Source organism: Sceloporus undulatus, chromosome 2 (genome assembly GCF_019175285.1).
Source record: "Sceloporus undulatus isolate JIND9_A2432 ecotype Alabama chromosome 2, SceUnd_v1.1, whole genome shotgun sequence".
NCBI lineage: Eukaryota > Metazoa > Chordata > Lepidosauria > Squamata > Phrynosomatidae > Sceloporus > Sceloporus undulatus.
The window spans coordinates 14382969-14399375 of NC_056523.1; the positions used below are offsets into that span (position 1 = coordinate 14382969).

A 16407-nucleotide genomic window follows, 5' to 3' on the forward strand; every position below is an offset into this window, starting at 1 on the left:
TTCTAATAAAATCTTTTCCTTTCTCTCTCTCTCTCTCTCTTTTTCTCCTGTCTGTCTTTGCAGTCTGTTTGCCTTCTATGATGATAATGAAACAGTGAAGGAAATGACATCTCAGCCGGTGAGTGTGAGGCACACCTACTTGAGTCCCAAGGAGTTGTGGGAGAAGAGAAGGGGTATACAGTGCTCCCTGAACATTCACTGGGGTTAGGGATGAAGGACCCCTGTGAATGTGGAAAAACCACAAATAAAAAAAACACTGTTCTTTTCACCTGAGAGAACAGCACTCTAGGAATCACCAGTGCAACTCTGTGGTCAGCATCTGCCAGAGGTTGATCATAGAAACATGCTGGAGGACCTACAAATGCCTAGAGGAGTGTTTTCTTTAGGAACTTTTAGGTTCTCCAGCACAAGTCTATGGGCAACTTCTGGCAGAGTTGCGCTGGAGGACGTAGAGATTCCTAGAGAGAACATATTAATTAAACCGCAAATAATCAAATCCACAAAAGTCAAACCCATAAATGTGGAGGGCCAATTGTATTTTGGTTTAGTGAGAGAGGAAGCGTATGTAATTTATATTTGGGCACATGGTAGAATAAAGAGTGTTGTTAAAGACACTGGCTGCCATTATTGAGTAACAAACACTATACACTGCTTTCAACATACATTGAAAGCAGTGCTGCTGCTTCCAGTGCCATGCACTGGAAGAAACAGTGGCGTGTGCGCCTGTGACACACGCACACTGCCACGAGCATGAGCCCCAATACTTGTAATGGACCTCGAGCATACACATTTTTTGTTTTACGCAGGGGGGTCCGGAACGGATTCCCGTGTAAAACAAGGGCACGCTGTACCTGAAACACGCTTTTCTGTCTTTACTAAGGGTCCACATGGCCCTTCATTCAGTCGCTACATCTGTTAGGGATGCTTTGATAGAGGGTTCCTGCATGGCAGGGGGTTGGACTGGATGGCCTTGTGGTCTCTTCCGACTCTATGATTCTAGTCCCCAAATAGGGAACATCCCTTATATAATGAAGACAGGTTTTTTGACATTCAAATAAGGGACTCTCTTTTTCCCCCTTTCTCTCAGGTCTACCTCCAGGACACCTTTGGCTTGAAGACCCTGGATGCTCGTGGTGACATTGTTTTTTATGTCGTACCTGGCGTTGATCACACAAAGTGGCACTGCAATCGCACAGTTTTTGACACTTGCATTGCCAAATGGCTGACGTAGCTGGAATTGCTGAGAAAAAAGCTGACAGAGGAGAGAGTCTTCATTTGAGATGGGCTACTTTACTTTGTCTAGGCATTTCTTCTCCCGCAAGGCATAAACTCTGTTACCTGTAGTTTTTCTAGAATGACTGATATTTTCTTTCATAGTGGAAGAGACTTTTTTTCTGCAGGAATTTTTGACTGATGCCAGCAGCTGTTTTTTTTTTGGGGGGGGCAAGGGGTAGGATTCCAGGTTGCTGCACCAGGTTTGGGTGGGGGCAAAATGAGGGAACAGATCTATCTTTTGTTGGGTCTTGAGGTAGGAAAAACCACAGAAGAACAATTTGGTATAAGAAAATTGAGGTAACGTGGGGTAGGGTAGATGCTGAATCTGGGAAAGAGATTGAAAACAGGAAATAGGTTACATTTAAATGCAATCAAAAACATTCAGGGGTTATATTTTCCAGTTCCAGTGGCAACATCTTGGGCTATGGCTTTGAATTATTTTGCCCCAAACTTGGAAAGTGTCTAATTTTGCAAGTTTTACGTTTTGCATTCAGACACCAATGCCAACTGCCACTACCCAATATGGTTTTTAAGAGAGAGATGATATTCTGAACTGCTAGCAAAATGACTTTGGAGAAAGCTTTGGTTAAGTCTCTTTTTGTTTGGTTTCAATTAGTTTGCAGAGTTAGTCTAACTTTTCTATTCAAATCCTTGTCTGGACATTTCACCAGAAAACATGGGCCAACTTACATTATTTTTACCAAAACTCTGGTTCCATGTCATTTTCAAAATTAGGGGTAAAACTGTTGCTACAAAACCATTGCATAGTTCAGTGTTCCATGTAACAGTAACTTTTTTCTATCTCTTTTAATTGCATAGTGGGAAGGAACCACAGAATTTGTCCCCCTAACTGTATATCAAATTTAATAGCTAAGTTATTGAACTGAATCTAAAGACAATATGTGTATCTGTGTACATTTCCTCCTCTTTAGAAGCACACTTTCAGAATCTCAGGATGGCAACCGAAAACCAGGTTAGACAAGAAAAATTCATAACCTTCTTTAGCTTCTATTTATTTTTTTAAGAACAATGTGTACTTAAACCATCTCACTGGCAGTTGTGGGGTGGTTGCATTGGAATAGCTCTACTAAGGTACCCATGCTATCTTTTGGAAGGAAAACCTCAAAGTTTCATCGTTACAGTATTAATTCCTTAATTTCACAAAGCTGCAACAGAACAAATGCAATAAGACTCAGGTTTATCTTTATCCTCTCAAGCAGAGGTACAAAAAATGGAAATCAGCAGAGTAAAAGACAAGGTGCACTTTAAACTGAGCTTGATAGGTTTTGAAGCATTTCTTCTTAAGTAATGAGATGTTTTATAACAGCTTTCCATAATCCAGTACCTTCTGGATGTGTTGGACTGCATAGCCATGCTGGGTTGGGGATGATTGTACTTGTAGTCCAAGAGTCGGGGAAGTGGCCATGTTTCTAACCCCATGCCCAATTTTATCTGGGGGAAAATACCAGAAATGCTACCTGGTGTACAAAAATTGTTGTTTGGCAAGTGACTTGGTAGTTAATGTCTGGGTCACTTCATATTCTTTTGGTGGGGGGAGCCTCTCCTGGGCTTAAAACAACCAGTAAGATGATGAAACTCCTCCCATTCCTCCTAGCGAGCATTTGGGATCAAACAAAATTGAAAAATATTTTCCAGGCACATTGTGGGGAGTAAAGGTCCTCCAAGATTCCTCAGAGAAGCAAAGCAATCCCCAGCCCCCAATAGTCATCTATCCCAATGTAGTCAAGCACATCCAGAGGGCACCAGGTTCAGATAAACTGGTACAGAAGGACACTGATTTCTGGATTGCACTCCTTCTGATTGTGGAGAGGAGATTTATAAGTAGGGGGGCATTCAGAAGTGTTATGCACACACACATCTGAAGTGGTACCTGGTGTGATGATGAGATGTATGCATCTCAGTCATCTGCTTACATTCAGGTGTCTCCCCCCCCCCAGTGCTTTAAATACAAGGTGAATTGTTTGTAGCCCATGGTGGCCAAAACTGTGTGTATGGAGCCCATCCTAAAAAGCAACTGGGCAATATTTGGACTCATACAAATTTAAGAGCATTTGCCTATGGTCTAATCTGCACTGAAGAAATAATGCAATTTGACACTGCTTTAACTCCCATGACTCAATGCTATGGACTTCAGGGAGTTGTAGTTTTGTTTAGCCTTCTCTGTCAAAGAACTCTGGTGCCACAACAAACGACAAATTCCAGGATTCCATAGAATGGAGCCATGACAGTTAAAGCAGTGTCAAACTGCATTATTTTTGGAGTTCAGGTTAGTTGCCTGAATGTTTCTGTAAATTGATGCAGAGGCACACTGTGTTCTAGGTTTTCTTATAATGACTTGCAAATAACTTGTATTTATTTATTTATTTATTGAATGCATGTGAGAAGAGCCTTTCTCCCCACTAGCGGTACTCAAGGTGGCTGATGGTGATAGAGTCAAAGAACAATAAATACAATGGACAACAATTTAAAAGCAGATAAAAAATGCATCAGTAAAAGGAAAATAACTTCATCCAAAGACACTCCTCCAACAGTAATCCCAAAGTCCTGTCTGAAGACAAAGAAATCTACTTTTCTGATTTCTGCTTTGGCAAAAATAGGATCATAGAATTGGAAGAGATCTCAGAATTATTAGAGAAGAAGGTGTTGGTGAGAATCAAAGCTTGTTAGATTTGGAGGCTACACCTGTGAGAATGTCTTGATTTGTCTCTCAGATCAAAATATGAGACCAAGGCTGCTGCCACACTGCAGAAATAAAGCAGTTTGACATGACTTTTAACTGCTATGACTCAAAGCTATGGAGTCTGGAATTAGTAGTTTTGTGGGATAGTTAGCATTCTTTGTCAGTAGGTGCTGATGCCCAAACAAACTACAAATCCCATGATCCCATTGAGCCATGGAATTTAAAGTGGTGTCAACTGCTTTATATCTGCAGTGTGGCAGCAGCCCTAGTAAGGGAGAGTGGGATGTAGCTTGTAGGGAGGCCTCTTGTTCCAATGAGCAAGGACAGTCTGAGTGATTTAGGAGTATGTGCTTTGCATTTGTGCTATTTGCCTGTTACTTTCCATGTAGAAGACAACGTTGACGGTCCTGTTAAGTGTACCTTTTTGTTAGGGTAACCCAGAATCTTTTTAGTAAGGTAACCACACACTTTGAGTGAATAGAGTGGCCTGGATTCTTGTATTCAGAAGCATTATACATTTGAATCCTAATCACTGCAGACAAATGTCGTTTATTAGTCACGTTTATATCCCATTGTGCCTCCTCATTTTATCCTCATGGCAATCTTGTGAAGTTGGCTAGACTGAAAGGGAAAGAGTGGCTGAATTTAAGACCAGGAGTGATGGTGCTGTGACCATACTGACCATGTTCTTTTGGAGGTGATGCTCATTCCACTCTCAGCAGTGTGCCTATCTTGGATTCAATAAAAAGACTGAGCAATCTTTATAAAGATTGTAATATGTTTATGACATGAAAACTTATACCAAATGAACTGCAATGTTCTTGTGACCAGTCACTGTGCCAAAGTCAGGCAAAATCTCATCAGCCACCCTATATTTTCCAGAAAGAGAAGCTAAGCTTGATGTATTAAATCAGCTACAACAGAAACTAGAAGTCTTGCAAAAACTTTAAAAAGTAGCAAGTCTTATTTACAGACTGGATTCCACAAAAGCTTGTGCCAGATAAAACCTGTTAGATGTTAAGGTGCCACATGGCTTTTGGCCGTCTGGTCAAAAGTAATTACAGTATGTGAAGCACACCCAATTACCCTTTAAAAAAAACAACACCCATAAACAAGACAGCATAAAAACCTAAACCCAAACATGGAAGCAGGTTGAGGATCTGGGAAAAATAATTCTGCCGACATATGAGGAGTGACTGTTCATTGAGAGCAGTTTTTTGGGGTGTGCTGCTGTTAGAGGGGAAGCAGATGGGCAGATTTTCTACACTCTTCCTTTCCTTTGAAATATCCTCTCCAGAGTAGTAGAATGCCCAGAATTCCATAGAATGGAACCATGGCAGTTAAAATGGTGTCAAACTACATACATTATTTCTGCAGTTACTGTAAGAGAAAGAACCCAAGTAAGAGGTAGTAGGAAGGATGCAACTGCATTGATCCTGAGCTTGAAAATTATTTTTTGGACTGCAGCTCCCAGAATCTCCCAACCAGCATGGCTATTAGCTATGTTGGAAGGGGAATTACATGATAGTCCAAAAGCTTTTCTAAACACTGCAGTGGCCCAGTGTGACTGGCCATTTTTAATGAAGACTTTTGCTAATCCTTTTAAGAACCTTCCAGTTGGGGATGTCAAAAATTGAAGGTACCATTAACTGAATACAGGAGCTTTGAAGGAGTTGTTGTTGTTGCTGTTATATTACTTGCAAAGCGTGAGCGCTACCATCACCAATGTACAACCCTCCCCTTGGGTTTGTTTCATATTGAGATTCATTTAGGATATGGGTTTTGTGTATGGGTTTAGATTTTTTGAGATGTCAGAAAGTGAAGGACCCTTTAGCCCCTTGTGCATCAAGTCTACATCATCAGAATGAGCAGACCGATAATAACCTCAAAATCCTTAGGTTTATGTGGCTTTTTAGTTCTATAGCTGTGTGTAGTCACTTTATATCAGCTTGATGTAAGTATTCCATGACCACCCCCTGAAAAGCATTTTTTCCCTTGGTAGAACTGCAGCCGTAACTTTGGCGGTCCTTTAATGTAAACTACAGAGGTACTGTACATACATTTTTAACTACAGCAGAAACACTACACTCTTGTTTTTCCCCATGTTGCAGTTTTATACCACTGTAACTCCATCCATCCTGGAATGTGTAGTTTGTTGTGGCATCCATACTCTCTGACAGAGAAGGCTAAATATCTCATAAAACTACAAATCCCAGAATTCCATACCATTGAGCCATGGCAATTAAAGCAGTGTCAAACTGCATTAATTCTGCACTGTAGATGAGCTTTGGTAGCACAGCAAATCTGGGAATTAAATTGGTAGTTTTTTGCCCTCCTGATGTCTTTGCTGTTCCCCATCATCCAATTTTCATTTTCCCACAGCTCTAATTCTACTCAATATTTACGTCCTGAATGATGGCCTTTAAAGGTTCTGATCACAAATTAAATTGGCTTGGTTGATTTGCTTTTTGGTAGCAGGGGTAGGAATCACTAATAGGCTTTTAAATCTTTTAACCACCAGAAGGGTAAAGACGTTTTGCTTGGAGTTACTGTTTCAATGGAATGTATGGTCATAGCATTGCACACTAGACAGTAGGAAGAAGACATGGAAATGATAGTTTCCTCCTCCATTGGAAAGCCTATAGCATCTGTTTATAGTACTGTTTGATATTTTGCATAGCTTCCATTCCGAAAGCACAAACTTGGTTACTGCACCTGCTGAAATCTGTGGTATAGGATTTCAGTATATCAGGAATGATTGCCATGCCTCTCTGTTACATACATCTTATTTACATCTTCCAAATCTCTGGTATAAACTGCATACCCAAATTATTTCATGTTTCTGCTTTTCTTTCTGCCTAGGTCTGTGCAGCCCATGTCTGCAAGCTCATGCACATTTAAAGCAAAGATAAATGTAGCCTTTCCTCTTTTTTGGTACATTGGAGGATGATCTGATACTAGTCTCAGTGCATTCATTGGAGCCATGTCTCTTTCTCTTCAAGATCAGCATCTGGAAAATGAAAATAGATTCTGTGGATCTGAACAGAAAGTGGGCTGTGTTTGGTTGGTTAACATTATGTCACCAAGATATCTCTCTCTTCTTCACATCTCATTGGAGGTTCTTTATTTAAATTTGTTTTAAAAATGAAAACAGTAAGAGAGAATGCATGAACCTTCACATTGCTTCAAATTAAAAAGCAGATGGACCTTGTGAAATATGAGTGAGGGGCAGGAGAGGTGAAGGAGCACTCAGTTTGCTGGTACAGTACAGTATACAGGTTTCTTATTTCTGGCCTGAACTTGGGTTTATCCTGCAACTTACATTAAGTTCTGTTTTTATGTTTCGTCTGTTTTCATATTTACTTGAAAGTAAACCTCATTCAACTTTGTAGGTTGCTTTGAAATATATACTCATATGATTGGAACCTTCTCTTTGCAACCAGAAATGTTTACAGATTTATGGTTTTCAACACCATACCTGTGAATAGGGTTTTGTTTTGTTTTTGCTAGTTCTAGGCATGGCTTCTCTGATGGCTTTATATGAAAGGAACTGGTTAAGTGTTTTCTCCAAATGTTCCTTCTTAAAATTCTGGCTCTTTTCTTAGGTCAGGCACAGTTTTATACACAGGTTAACAGTTACACTTCCTCCTTTTGAGGCAAAGGATTTAGAGGTGCGCCTGCTGATTGTTTGAAATGTGGCTGCCTTCCCTGCCACTTGAATTATCTCTGTATTTATAAAAATAAAGCAATTCATTCCCAAAAAGAGTGTGTTTTGTCTGTTGTGTGTTCAAAATACCAGAGAAGAACCATGGAATCACTTGTTTCCTGAAATAGAGATATAGATATTTCAAAGATATCTGGGAGATATCTGGGCCAGTGAAAAGATGCTCATCTCAAGAACTTGTCCCATCCTTACATTCTGCATTCTTGGATTGCTTTTACACAACAACATTCTTACACATTCATAATACATTTTTGGATTACAAGTCCTAGAATCCCTCACCTACATAGCTACAGGCCATTCTGGCTGCACATTTCTGGGAGTTATAGTTCAAAAGGGGGGCTCAATATCCTAAAGGCACCAGATCCTGTCTGATATTAGAAGATAAGTGTTTTAAACCCTGGTTAGTACTTGGATGAAAGACAGTCAACAAATACCAGGTGCTATTGGCTATATTCAGACAAGTCTACCTCTGACTATTTTTATCTTCTGCTCCAGAGACTTGAGGCTTTATCACACACAGCTTTTAAACCGCGATTCCCACGGGAAGGAAGCGGCAGCAGCAATGCTGATCACAGGACGACACTTTCCTCCCAAAATTGCCCCGTCTCCCAGCTGTCCCTTTTCATTCACAGGGGAAAACCATGAATCAAATGGCAATCTCACAATGCTGCAGGTGTGACAACATTCCTGGAGCAGTAGAGCGGTTGGCAGTCATATGCTGTCACTGGCTTCTCCTCCCCCTTTCTCTCTTCCTCCTCATTAAAAAAAAATCCTCTTTTTTCATGCAATTCTGGAGCCTCGAAGTTTTAAAAAATTTAAATCAGGTCAGCAGAACTCTGGAATTGTGCAAACAAAGTTGAAAATAAAAAATAAAAAAACCCTAAAGGCATGCCGGGTAAAGCACAAGGAAGGGAGGGAGAGGATGGGAAGAAAGTGTGATGGGGGCAGCAGCCTTGGTCCCGTGAATGAAAGACGTGTGGTGGTGGCTGCTCCAAAATCAGTATGTTGCCATTTTATTTTTGCTTGCATCACTGCAGCTCAAACAGACACGGTGTGATAAATCCCTAAGACACAGAGCTGTTGGACAGTGGAACACGTTGCCTTGGAGAGTGGTGGAGTCTCCTTTTCGGAGGTTTTTAAACAGGGGCTGGATGACCATCTGTTGGGGATGCTTTGATTGTGGAGATTATCGCACTGGCCATTTTCTCCTGATCTGGGCACGGGCTGAGGCAGTCTAAAAACAGATGTTTTTGCACAGTTTCGTGCCCAGATCAGAGGTATCCTGTACCCGATCGGGACTTCTGTACTGAGCTAAAAATGATTCTTATCCGTTCATTGCTTAGTACAGGAGAAGATTGGATGCAGGATGCCTCCGATCTGGGCATGAAGCTGTGCAATAACATCCATTTTTACATTGTCTCATCCCATGCCCACAATGATGAAAAAAGCAGTGTAATAATCTCCTGTGTCTTCCTGCATGGCAGGATGTTGGACTGGATAGCTCTCCCAACTCTATGATTCTATGAAAGTATGTTGATACTGGAATGTGGAACCTGTGACCAGGTGTCACCTAGTGCGGTCCGCATCTCCTATGGTCCACATCTAGTGGTGCCACTGTCTTAAAATCCAGAAAATAACCTTTTAATTCCATTAGCAAGACAAAAAAGCTACTGACTTTGAGATCCAGTTTGTCTTGAATCCTGTTAGGATATTTACCCATAAGCATTCACTACAAAACAGCAGGGATTTATATATAAGTATGCACGTGTGTGTCTGTGCACGCACACACAAATATGCTCAATAGTTTTACATCCACTGCCTGCCATTTCTTTTCATAATATATATAGTAGTATATACTGTATACAAACCAAAGGAGGAAACTAAACATTTGTAAAATAACACACCTTTAGGTTTCTGCACACACACACACATATCCCTCTAGCCCTTGCTGCATTACTACTGGGTCTCTGGGAAGACATCCAACAACACATCTTATTAGCTGTCAAAGGACTGTAAGAGTGCAAAATGGGGAGTGCTACTGTCCCTTTAATGACCAGATTCAACCAAGACAATGAAGAAATTGAAATAGTAATACCTTGGATGAACCATTGATCAGAATGGGGACAGCAGTCAAGAAATAAGGAGAAGATTAGGAATGGGAAGGGCAGCTATGAAAGAACTAGAAAAGATTCTAAAATGTAAAGATATGCAACTGAGAGTGAAAATTAGAATTGTACAAGCCATTGTTTTCCCTATTACTGTGTACAGTTGTGAGAGCTGGACAGTGAGGAAATCGGAAAGGAGGAAAATGAATTCATTTGAGATGCGGTGCTGGAGAAGAGTGCTGAGGAGCCAATGGGCAGTCAAAAAGACAAACAAATGGGTCCCAGAGCAGATCAGGCTGGAAGTCTCTCTAGAAGCCAAGATGATAAAGTTGAGGCTATTGTACTTTGGTCACGTCATGAGAAGAAAAGACAATAATGCTAGGAAAGATGGAGGAAAGTAGAAAGAGAGGAAGGCCACACGCTAGATGGATGGACTCTATTAAAGCTCACGAGTGTGAGTTTGCAGGACCCAAGCAGAGCAGTGGAAGACAGAGTCATCTCATCCACAGGGTTGCCATGGGTCATGTTTTAACTGCTGTAAGCTGCCTTGAACCCCAAACTGGGGAAAAGTTGGCATATGAATATAAATATAATAATAGGCAAGGGCATCACAAGGGAAGTGCGGTGGGTATGGACTGCATCAGGTGACACCGAAAGGGTTTTTTTTTATACCACTGCTCCTCAAACACCTGCCTTTTGGCAGAAACAGACAATAGTGTTTGCCCATATCCCTTTAAAACACTGGAGCTCAGTGGCGGAGATGAGTGAGTGGGGTTAAGCTCAGTGGGGGGAGAAAGGAGAGGCCTTAAGGGTTTTTTAAAATTTCAATTTACAATTCTTAAATTTTAATTAAAATTAAATTATTTTAAACTGTCTTTAAAAACCTCACCTCTTATCAAATTTTCACTTTAAACACACGAAACTATGCACATGTAAACACATTTAGGCTGTGCATATGACACTGTAAATTAAAGGTATAATTTTAATTTTGCTAGTTGTTTTATGTCACAACTCTTGCCATTAGATCCAGTGATATACAGGAATTACAATTTATGAGTAACATTAGTACAGAAAGCATTACTAAGGATTCTGTATGGTGTGGTATGGGAAGAGGGCAAAGGGGGGGTAGTAACACCATGAGTAACCCCACTGGGTGATGCCAACCCTAGTGATGACAACCAAAAGATCACAAAATGTGTGCTAGATTTTGAAAAATTGGCAGTGTATGAGGCTTCAGTACACACACATGGTCTCTAGAGGATGCTGTTGACCTACTAGCTGGTTATATATTTTAATACTGTACCGTTTTAAATTGTATTGTTTTACACTTGTTATTTGCCGCCTTGAGTTCATATGTTGGGAGAAAGGCAGGATATAAGAAAATAATAACAATATTAATAATGACGATGATTCAAAATCAAGAAATAGGGCAATATACGTGGAAAAAGTAAAATCAGACAAAGTTGTGGGAGGAGGGAACTATCACACCTTCTCACAGGATCTCAGTGCCTACATTTTTTACAATGAGCATCACTAAAATATTTATATGCAGCTTTTCTCTGAAGACGTCAGCCACAGATGCTGGTGAAACATCAGGAATAAACTCTTCCAGAACACGGCTACATAGCCTGAAAAACCCAAAACAACAACAACAACAAAAACCCAACGGTTTTCTGATTATAGCCGAAATCTCTTTGCCAGATCAAAAAAATAGCTTGGGAGGCTGAATGATGTTAGAAGTTTACCAGCATGGGTTCTGTTTAGAAAACTGTAAGAAATGTACTAGCCCACATTTGTTATCAACACAAAGCAGTGCTGGACTTTCTTCACAAATGGGATTTGTTTGGGGTTTAGCTGGCTTAGATTTATTTATTTCAACATTCGCAAGCAATAGGAAAAATGCCTTAAAATAAATGACTAGCAAAATGAAAGCTTGAGCATTCCTGTTTTGTTATGCCGTTCCTGTTGATCGCTTTGGAGTCAAATCCAACCACTGGTGGCCCCATGGATGAGAGATCTCCAGGAACTTTGATGCTGTTCTCGGGTCCTGCAAATTCAGGCCCATGACCTCCTTCATTGAGTCTATCCATTTGATGTGCAGCCTTCCTTTCTTTCTATTACCCTTCCTAGCATTTTGTACTTTCTACTACCTTTCCTAGTATTATTGACTTTCCCAATAAGTTGTGCCTTCTCATGATGTGTCCAAAGCATGACAGTCTCAATGTGCTCATTTTTGCTTCCAGGGAGATTTCTGGTTTGATCTGTTCAAGAACCCATTTGTTTGTCTTTTTTGGCCATCCACAGTATCCTCTGGACTCTTCTCCAGCCCCACATCTCAAATAAAATTATCTTCTTCCTTTCCCCCCTTCATTCTCCATCTCTCGCTTCTGTACATGGTGATGTGGAATACAACGGCTTGGATAATTATGATTTTAGTGTTCAGTAGTATATCTTTGCACTTTAGGGTCGTATCTAGTTCTTTCATAGCTGTCCTTCCCATTCCTAATATTCTTCTGGTTTCTTGACTGCAGTCTCCATTCTGATCAATAATTGATCCCAGGTATGGGACATCTGTAACTATTTCAAATTCCTCATTATTTTTAAACATGAGCTAGCTATAGGAAAAATGCCTTAAAATAAATGAATTTGTGTCATTATTTTTTTATTATGTTCAGCAGTAAGACTGTCTTTGCACTTTCATCTTTATCTTTCCTTAGTAATTGTTCCAAGTCTGTGATGATGCTAGTAGTACGGTGTCATCTGCATATATTAGACTGTTGATATTCCTTCCTCCAATCTTCTCCTTTGTCTGAGTCTAAGCATGCTCTTCAGATGTTATTTTCTGCATACAAGTTGAACAGATAGGTTGATAAAATGCAGCCTTGCCTGACCTCTTTGCCTATCGGGTATCATTCTGTTATACTCCCTCGGAACTTCTCATCATGCCCCACAAACTGCCCTCCTTAACTGCCTCTTGACCGCCATATATTCTTTCCCCACCTCAGCCTTTTACTCCAATTTTGCCCCTTCTCTCAATGGGCTACTTACTCACTATTGGAAGGGTCATGATACTGAATATTTATGTGTGTGTGTGGGGGGGGGTTGTACCCAGTAATCCAAGCACATTATGTGCATTATCTCATCGCCATCCTCCTTACAACAAGCTAATCTTGATGGGGAAGAGTTAGTCTGAGAAAGAGACTTTGGTATAATCTGCACTACAGAAATGATGCTGCATTAAGTGTCATGGCTCAATGCTATGGAATGCTGGAATTTGTAGTTTTGTGAGATGTTTAGCTTTTCCTGTCAGAGAGCTTTGGTGGCACAACAAACTACTGTAAACCGCTTTGATCTTTGGAAAAGCGGTATACAAATAAAATTTATTATTATTATTATTATTATTATTATTAACTACAAATCCTAGGATTCCTTAGCACTGAGCCTTGGCAGTTAAAGCAGTGTCAATTTGCATTATTTCTGCAATGCAGATGCAGCCTTATTAAAGCCGTCAAGTGAGGCAGAGGCAAAACATGGCCAGGCCTGCCTGGCTGTGTAGCAAGCAACCCCTGCTGAAATTCCCTCCCCACAGCCATTCAAGGTACAGGAGACCTCTCCAGTTCTCAATCTGGCAACACTGCATAAAATTTGTAGCTCTTTCCCAGCCCAATTCTGTTAGGCTTCCCACAATGAAACCTGGAGAAGGCTCTTGTACCTTTCATGCTTGTGTAAAAGAGGAAATTTCAGCAGACCTTGCTTGTTTTGCAACACCTGCTGAAATTTCCCCTTCCCCCCACCAAACATTAACACTACAATTTTCAGTCTGACAACTCTAAAGCCAAAGCATGTTTATTTTAAAGTCTCATTGAATCCCAATAGGACTTACTTGCAGGTAAGATGCAGCTTCTTCTGCTATGCTGACTGAACTTTCTCATTGGTTTATATCTCAATTTTCTAAAAAGCCAAGCTTTGTTTTGGATTGGTTTTTCTTCTGAAATTTCATGCTGGTAGGGTTTACATGTCAGCCTTTATCCAGATTTTTTTTAAAAAACTCTATCAAGGGCATTTCAATTTGGAGCAGAAAAGTAGCATATAAAGGTTTTAAATATGCTTGCTGTGGAAAAAGGTTATTTATTATTTACAGTTTTCTTTGTTATATTTATATCTCACCTCCTTACCAAGGGGCTCAAGGCAGAATCCGCAGCCACTTTCCTCCTAATTTTGATCTTTACAACAACCCTGTAAGGTGGATCAGGCACAGAGTGCATCCACACTGTAGAAATAATGTAGCTTGACTGATTTTTAAAAAAAATTAATGAAAACGTTCCATACCTCGACAGTGGTGTCCCTAGGGTTGGCATGACCTGGTGTGGTAACACATGGTATCAACCCCCTTCCTTCAATAGACTTCTTCCCATAAGACACCATACAGAACTCTTAATAATGTTTTTATACTGTTAGTCATAAATTGTAATTCTATATATCACTGGATGTAGTGGTAATACAGCACTCCCTTGCCTTATGCAGGGGATCCGTTCCAGACGCCTCTGTGTAAGGCAAATATCGCATATGCTTGAGCCCCATTGAAAATAATGGGGCCCATTGCATGTGGCACGGTGTGGCGCGTGCTCCACGGGCACACACACCATTGCCAGTTCCATCACATGGCTTTCAGTGTAAGCTGAAAGCTGCTTATGAGCACAGTAGTTGTGACATAAACAACTAGCAAAATTAAAATGATACCTTTAAATTACAATATCATGAGTACAGCTTAAGTGCAGTAGTGTCACTGGGGGGTGCAGAGGGTGCGGACCATACCAGGTGACACCCCAAAAGGGGAGTAACACCTGGTCAGTGCCCCTGCACCATCCCCCATACTCTGCCCGCATGCGTGCAATCCCTGCAAGCCCCATCCCCCAAACCCAACAGGAAGTCCCGCCCTAGAAGCCTCACCCCAAAGTCCCGCCCTCTGCACCGAGTGAATACCGCTGCCTAAATGTATTTACATGTGCATAGTTTCATGTGCCCAAAGTAAAAAATGGGTTAGATGGGATGTTTCTTTTTTTTTTAATTTTTAAAAATTCTTAAAAAATTAAAATTACAAAATTGAATGTTTACAACTTTAAAATTGCTATTTTTTTAAAACCCAGGGCCTCTCTTTTCTCCTCTCACTGAACCATGCCTCACTCACACCACCTCTTCAGCATTTTAAAGGGATGCAGGCAAACACCACAGCCTGTTTCTGCCCAAAGGCAGATGTTTGGGGTCCAGTGGTGTCACCCCACACCACTCGCACTCCCATAGTGATGCCCCAGTACTTCTAAAAGATTTAATGCATGAAATCGGATTTATGAGCTGGGGCTTTCCCAGAGTGGCCATCTTCTGACCCATAACTAAACGCTCCCTGGCTCCCTGCCCTGTTTAAGAGGATTGGTAGTAAAGCCATTGGCCAGGATTGCTTGTCACATTCCATGAAAGTAACAGTCTAAAAAAAATTTTTTTTAAAGGCTGTGCATGAATAGAAATCACACTCAGCTCTCAAACACGATGCAGGGCAGAGTCACAACCCCGAGGGTTCTTTGAAGCAAAGAAGGAAATACTTTCAGTATTTACTTTCCCTTGCAAAATGGGTCACACCAAGTCCCTGAAAGACTGCTTGCTAACAATTCTTCTTTGGCAAAGGGATCTTGAAGCACCTTTGGGACTAAGTGAGAGAAAGAAATAAGTTGGTAGCATAGGGTGCATTTACACGGTAGAAATAATCCAGTTTCACACCACTCTTAAGTGCTCTAGCTCCATGCTATAGAATCCTGGGATTTATAGTTTTACAAGGTCTTTGACCTTCTCTGCCAAAGAGGGCTGGCACCTCACAATGCTACAAGTACCTAGTGTCTAGATCAGCGATTCTCAAACTCTGGTTCTCCAGGTGTTTTGGACTTCAGCTCCCACAATCCCAGAGTATTGGCCACGAAGGCTGAGGCCTCGAAGCTGAAGTCCAAAACACCGGCAGGAGCAGTTTGGGAGTCAGCGATCTAAATCGAGGGGAGGAATAGTGCCGCTGCTTTGGTCAGGCCTTGTTTGGACTACTGTGTCCAGTTCTGGGCACCACAATTCAAAAAGGATGTTGAGAAGCTGGAGCGTGTCCAAAGAAGGGCGACCAAATTGGTGAAAGTTCTAGAAACCATCAAACCCTATGAGGAGGTGGGCTAGAGAGCTGGGTATGTTTAGAAGAGACAGTTAAGAGGGGAGGGAGCAATCTTGTTTTCTGCTGCTCCAGAGAATAGGACGTGGAGCAGTGGATTCAAACTATAGGAAAAGCGATTCCAGCCCAACATTAGGAGGAACTTTCTAATAGTAAGAGTTGCTTGACAATGGAATATGCTGCTTCGGAAAGTGGCAGAGATCCATATTTTGAAGGTTTTTAAACAGAGTCTGGATGGTCATCTGTTGGGGGTGCTCTGATTGTGTATTCCTGCATGGCAGAATGGAGTTGGACTGGATGACCCCTGGGACCTCTTCCAACTCTATGATTCTATATACACCCTCTATTATTATTATTATTATTATTATTATTATTATTATTATTATTATTATTATTAAGCTTT

The 16407-nt window shown here is 40.9% G+C and overlaps 1 protein-coding gene across 2 annotated transcripts in view; it reads left to right on the plus strand.

Moving 5' to 3' along the window:
• The window catches only part of PPT2 (palmitoyl-protein thioesterase 2), a 48186-nt gene extending 46657 nt beyond the window's left edge, over positions 1-1529 (plus strand). For both annotated transcript variants that reach the window (XM_042449122.1, XM_042449123.1), the window contains exons 8-9: positions 64-118; positions 1088-1529. In XM_042449122.1, coding sequence (XP_042305056.1) covers positions 64-118; positions 1088-1231 — 199 coding nt within the window. In that variant the 3' untranslated portion in view covers positions 1232-1529. The remainder of the gene's footprint in view (positions 1-63; positions 119-1087) is intronic.
• Positions 1530-16407: the final 14878 nt, after the last annotated feature.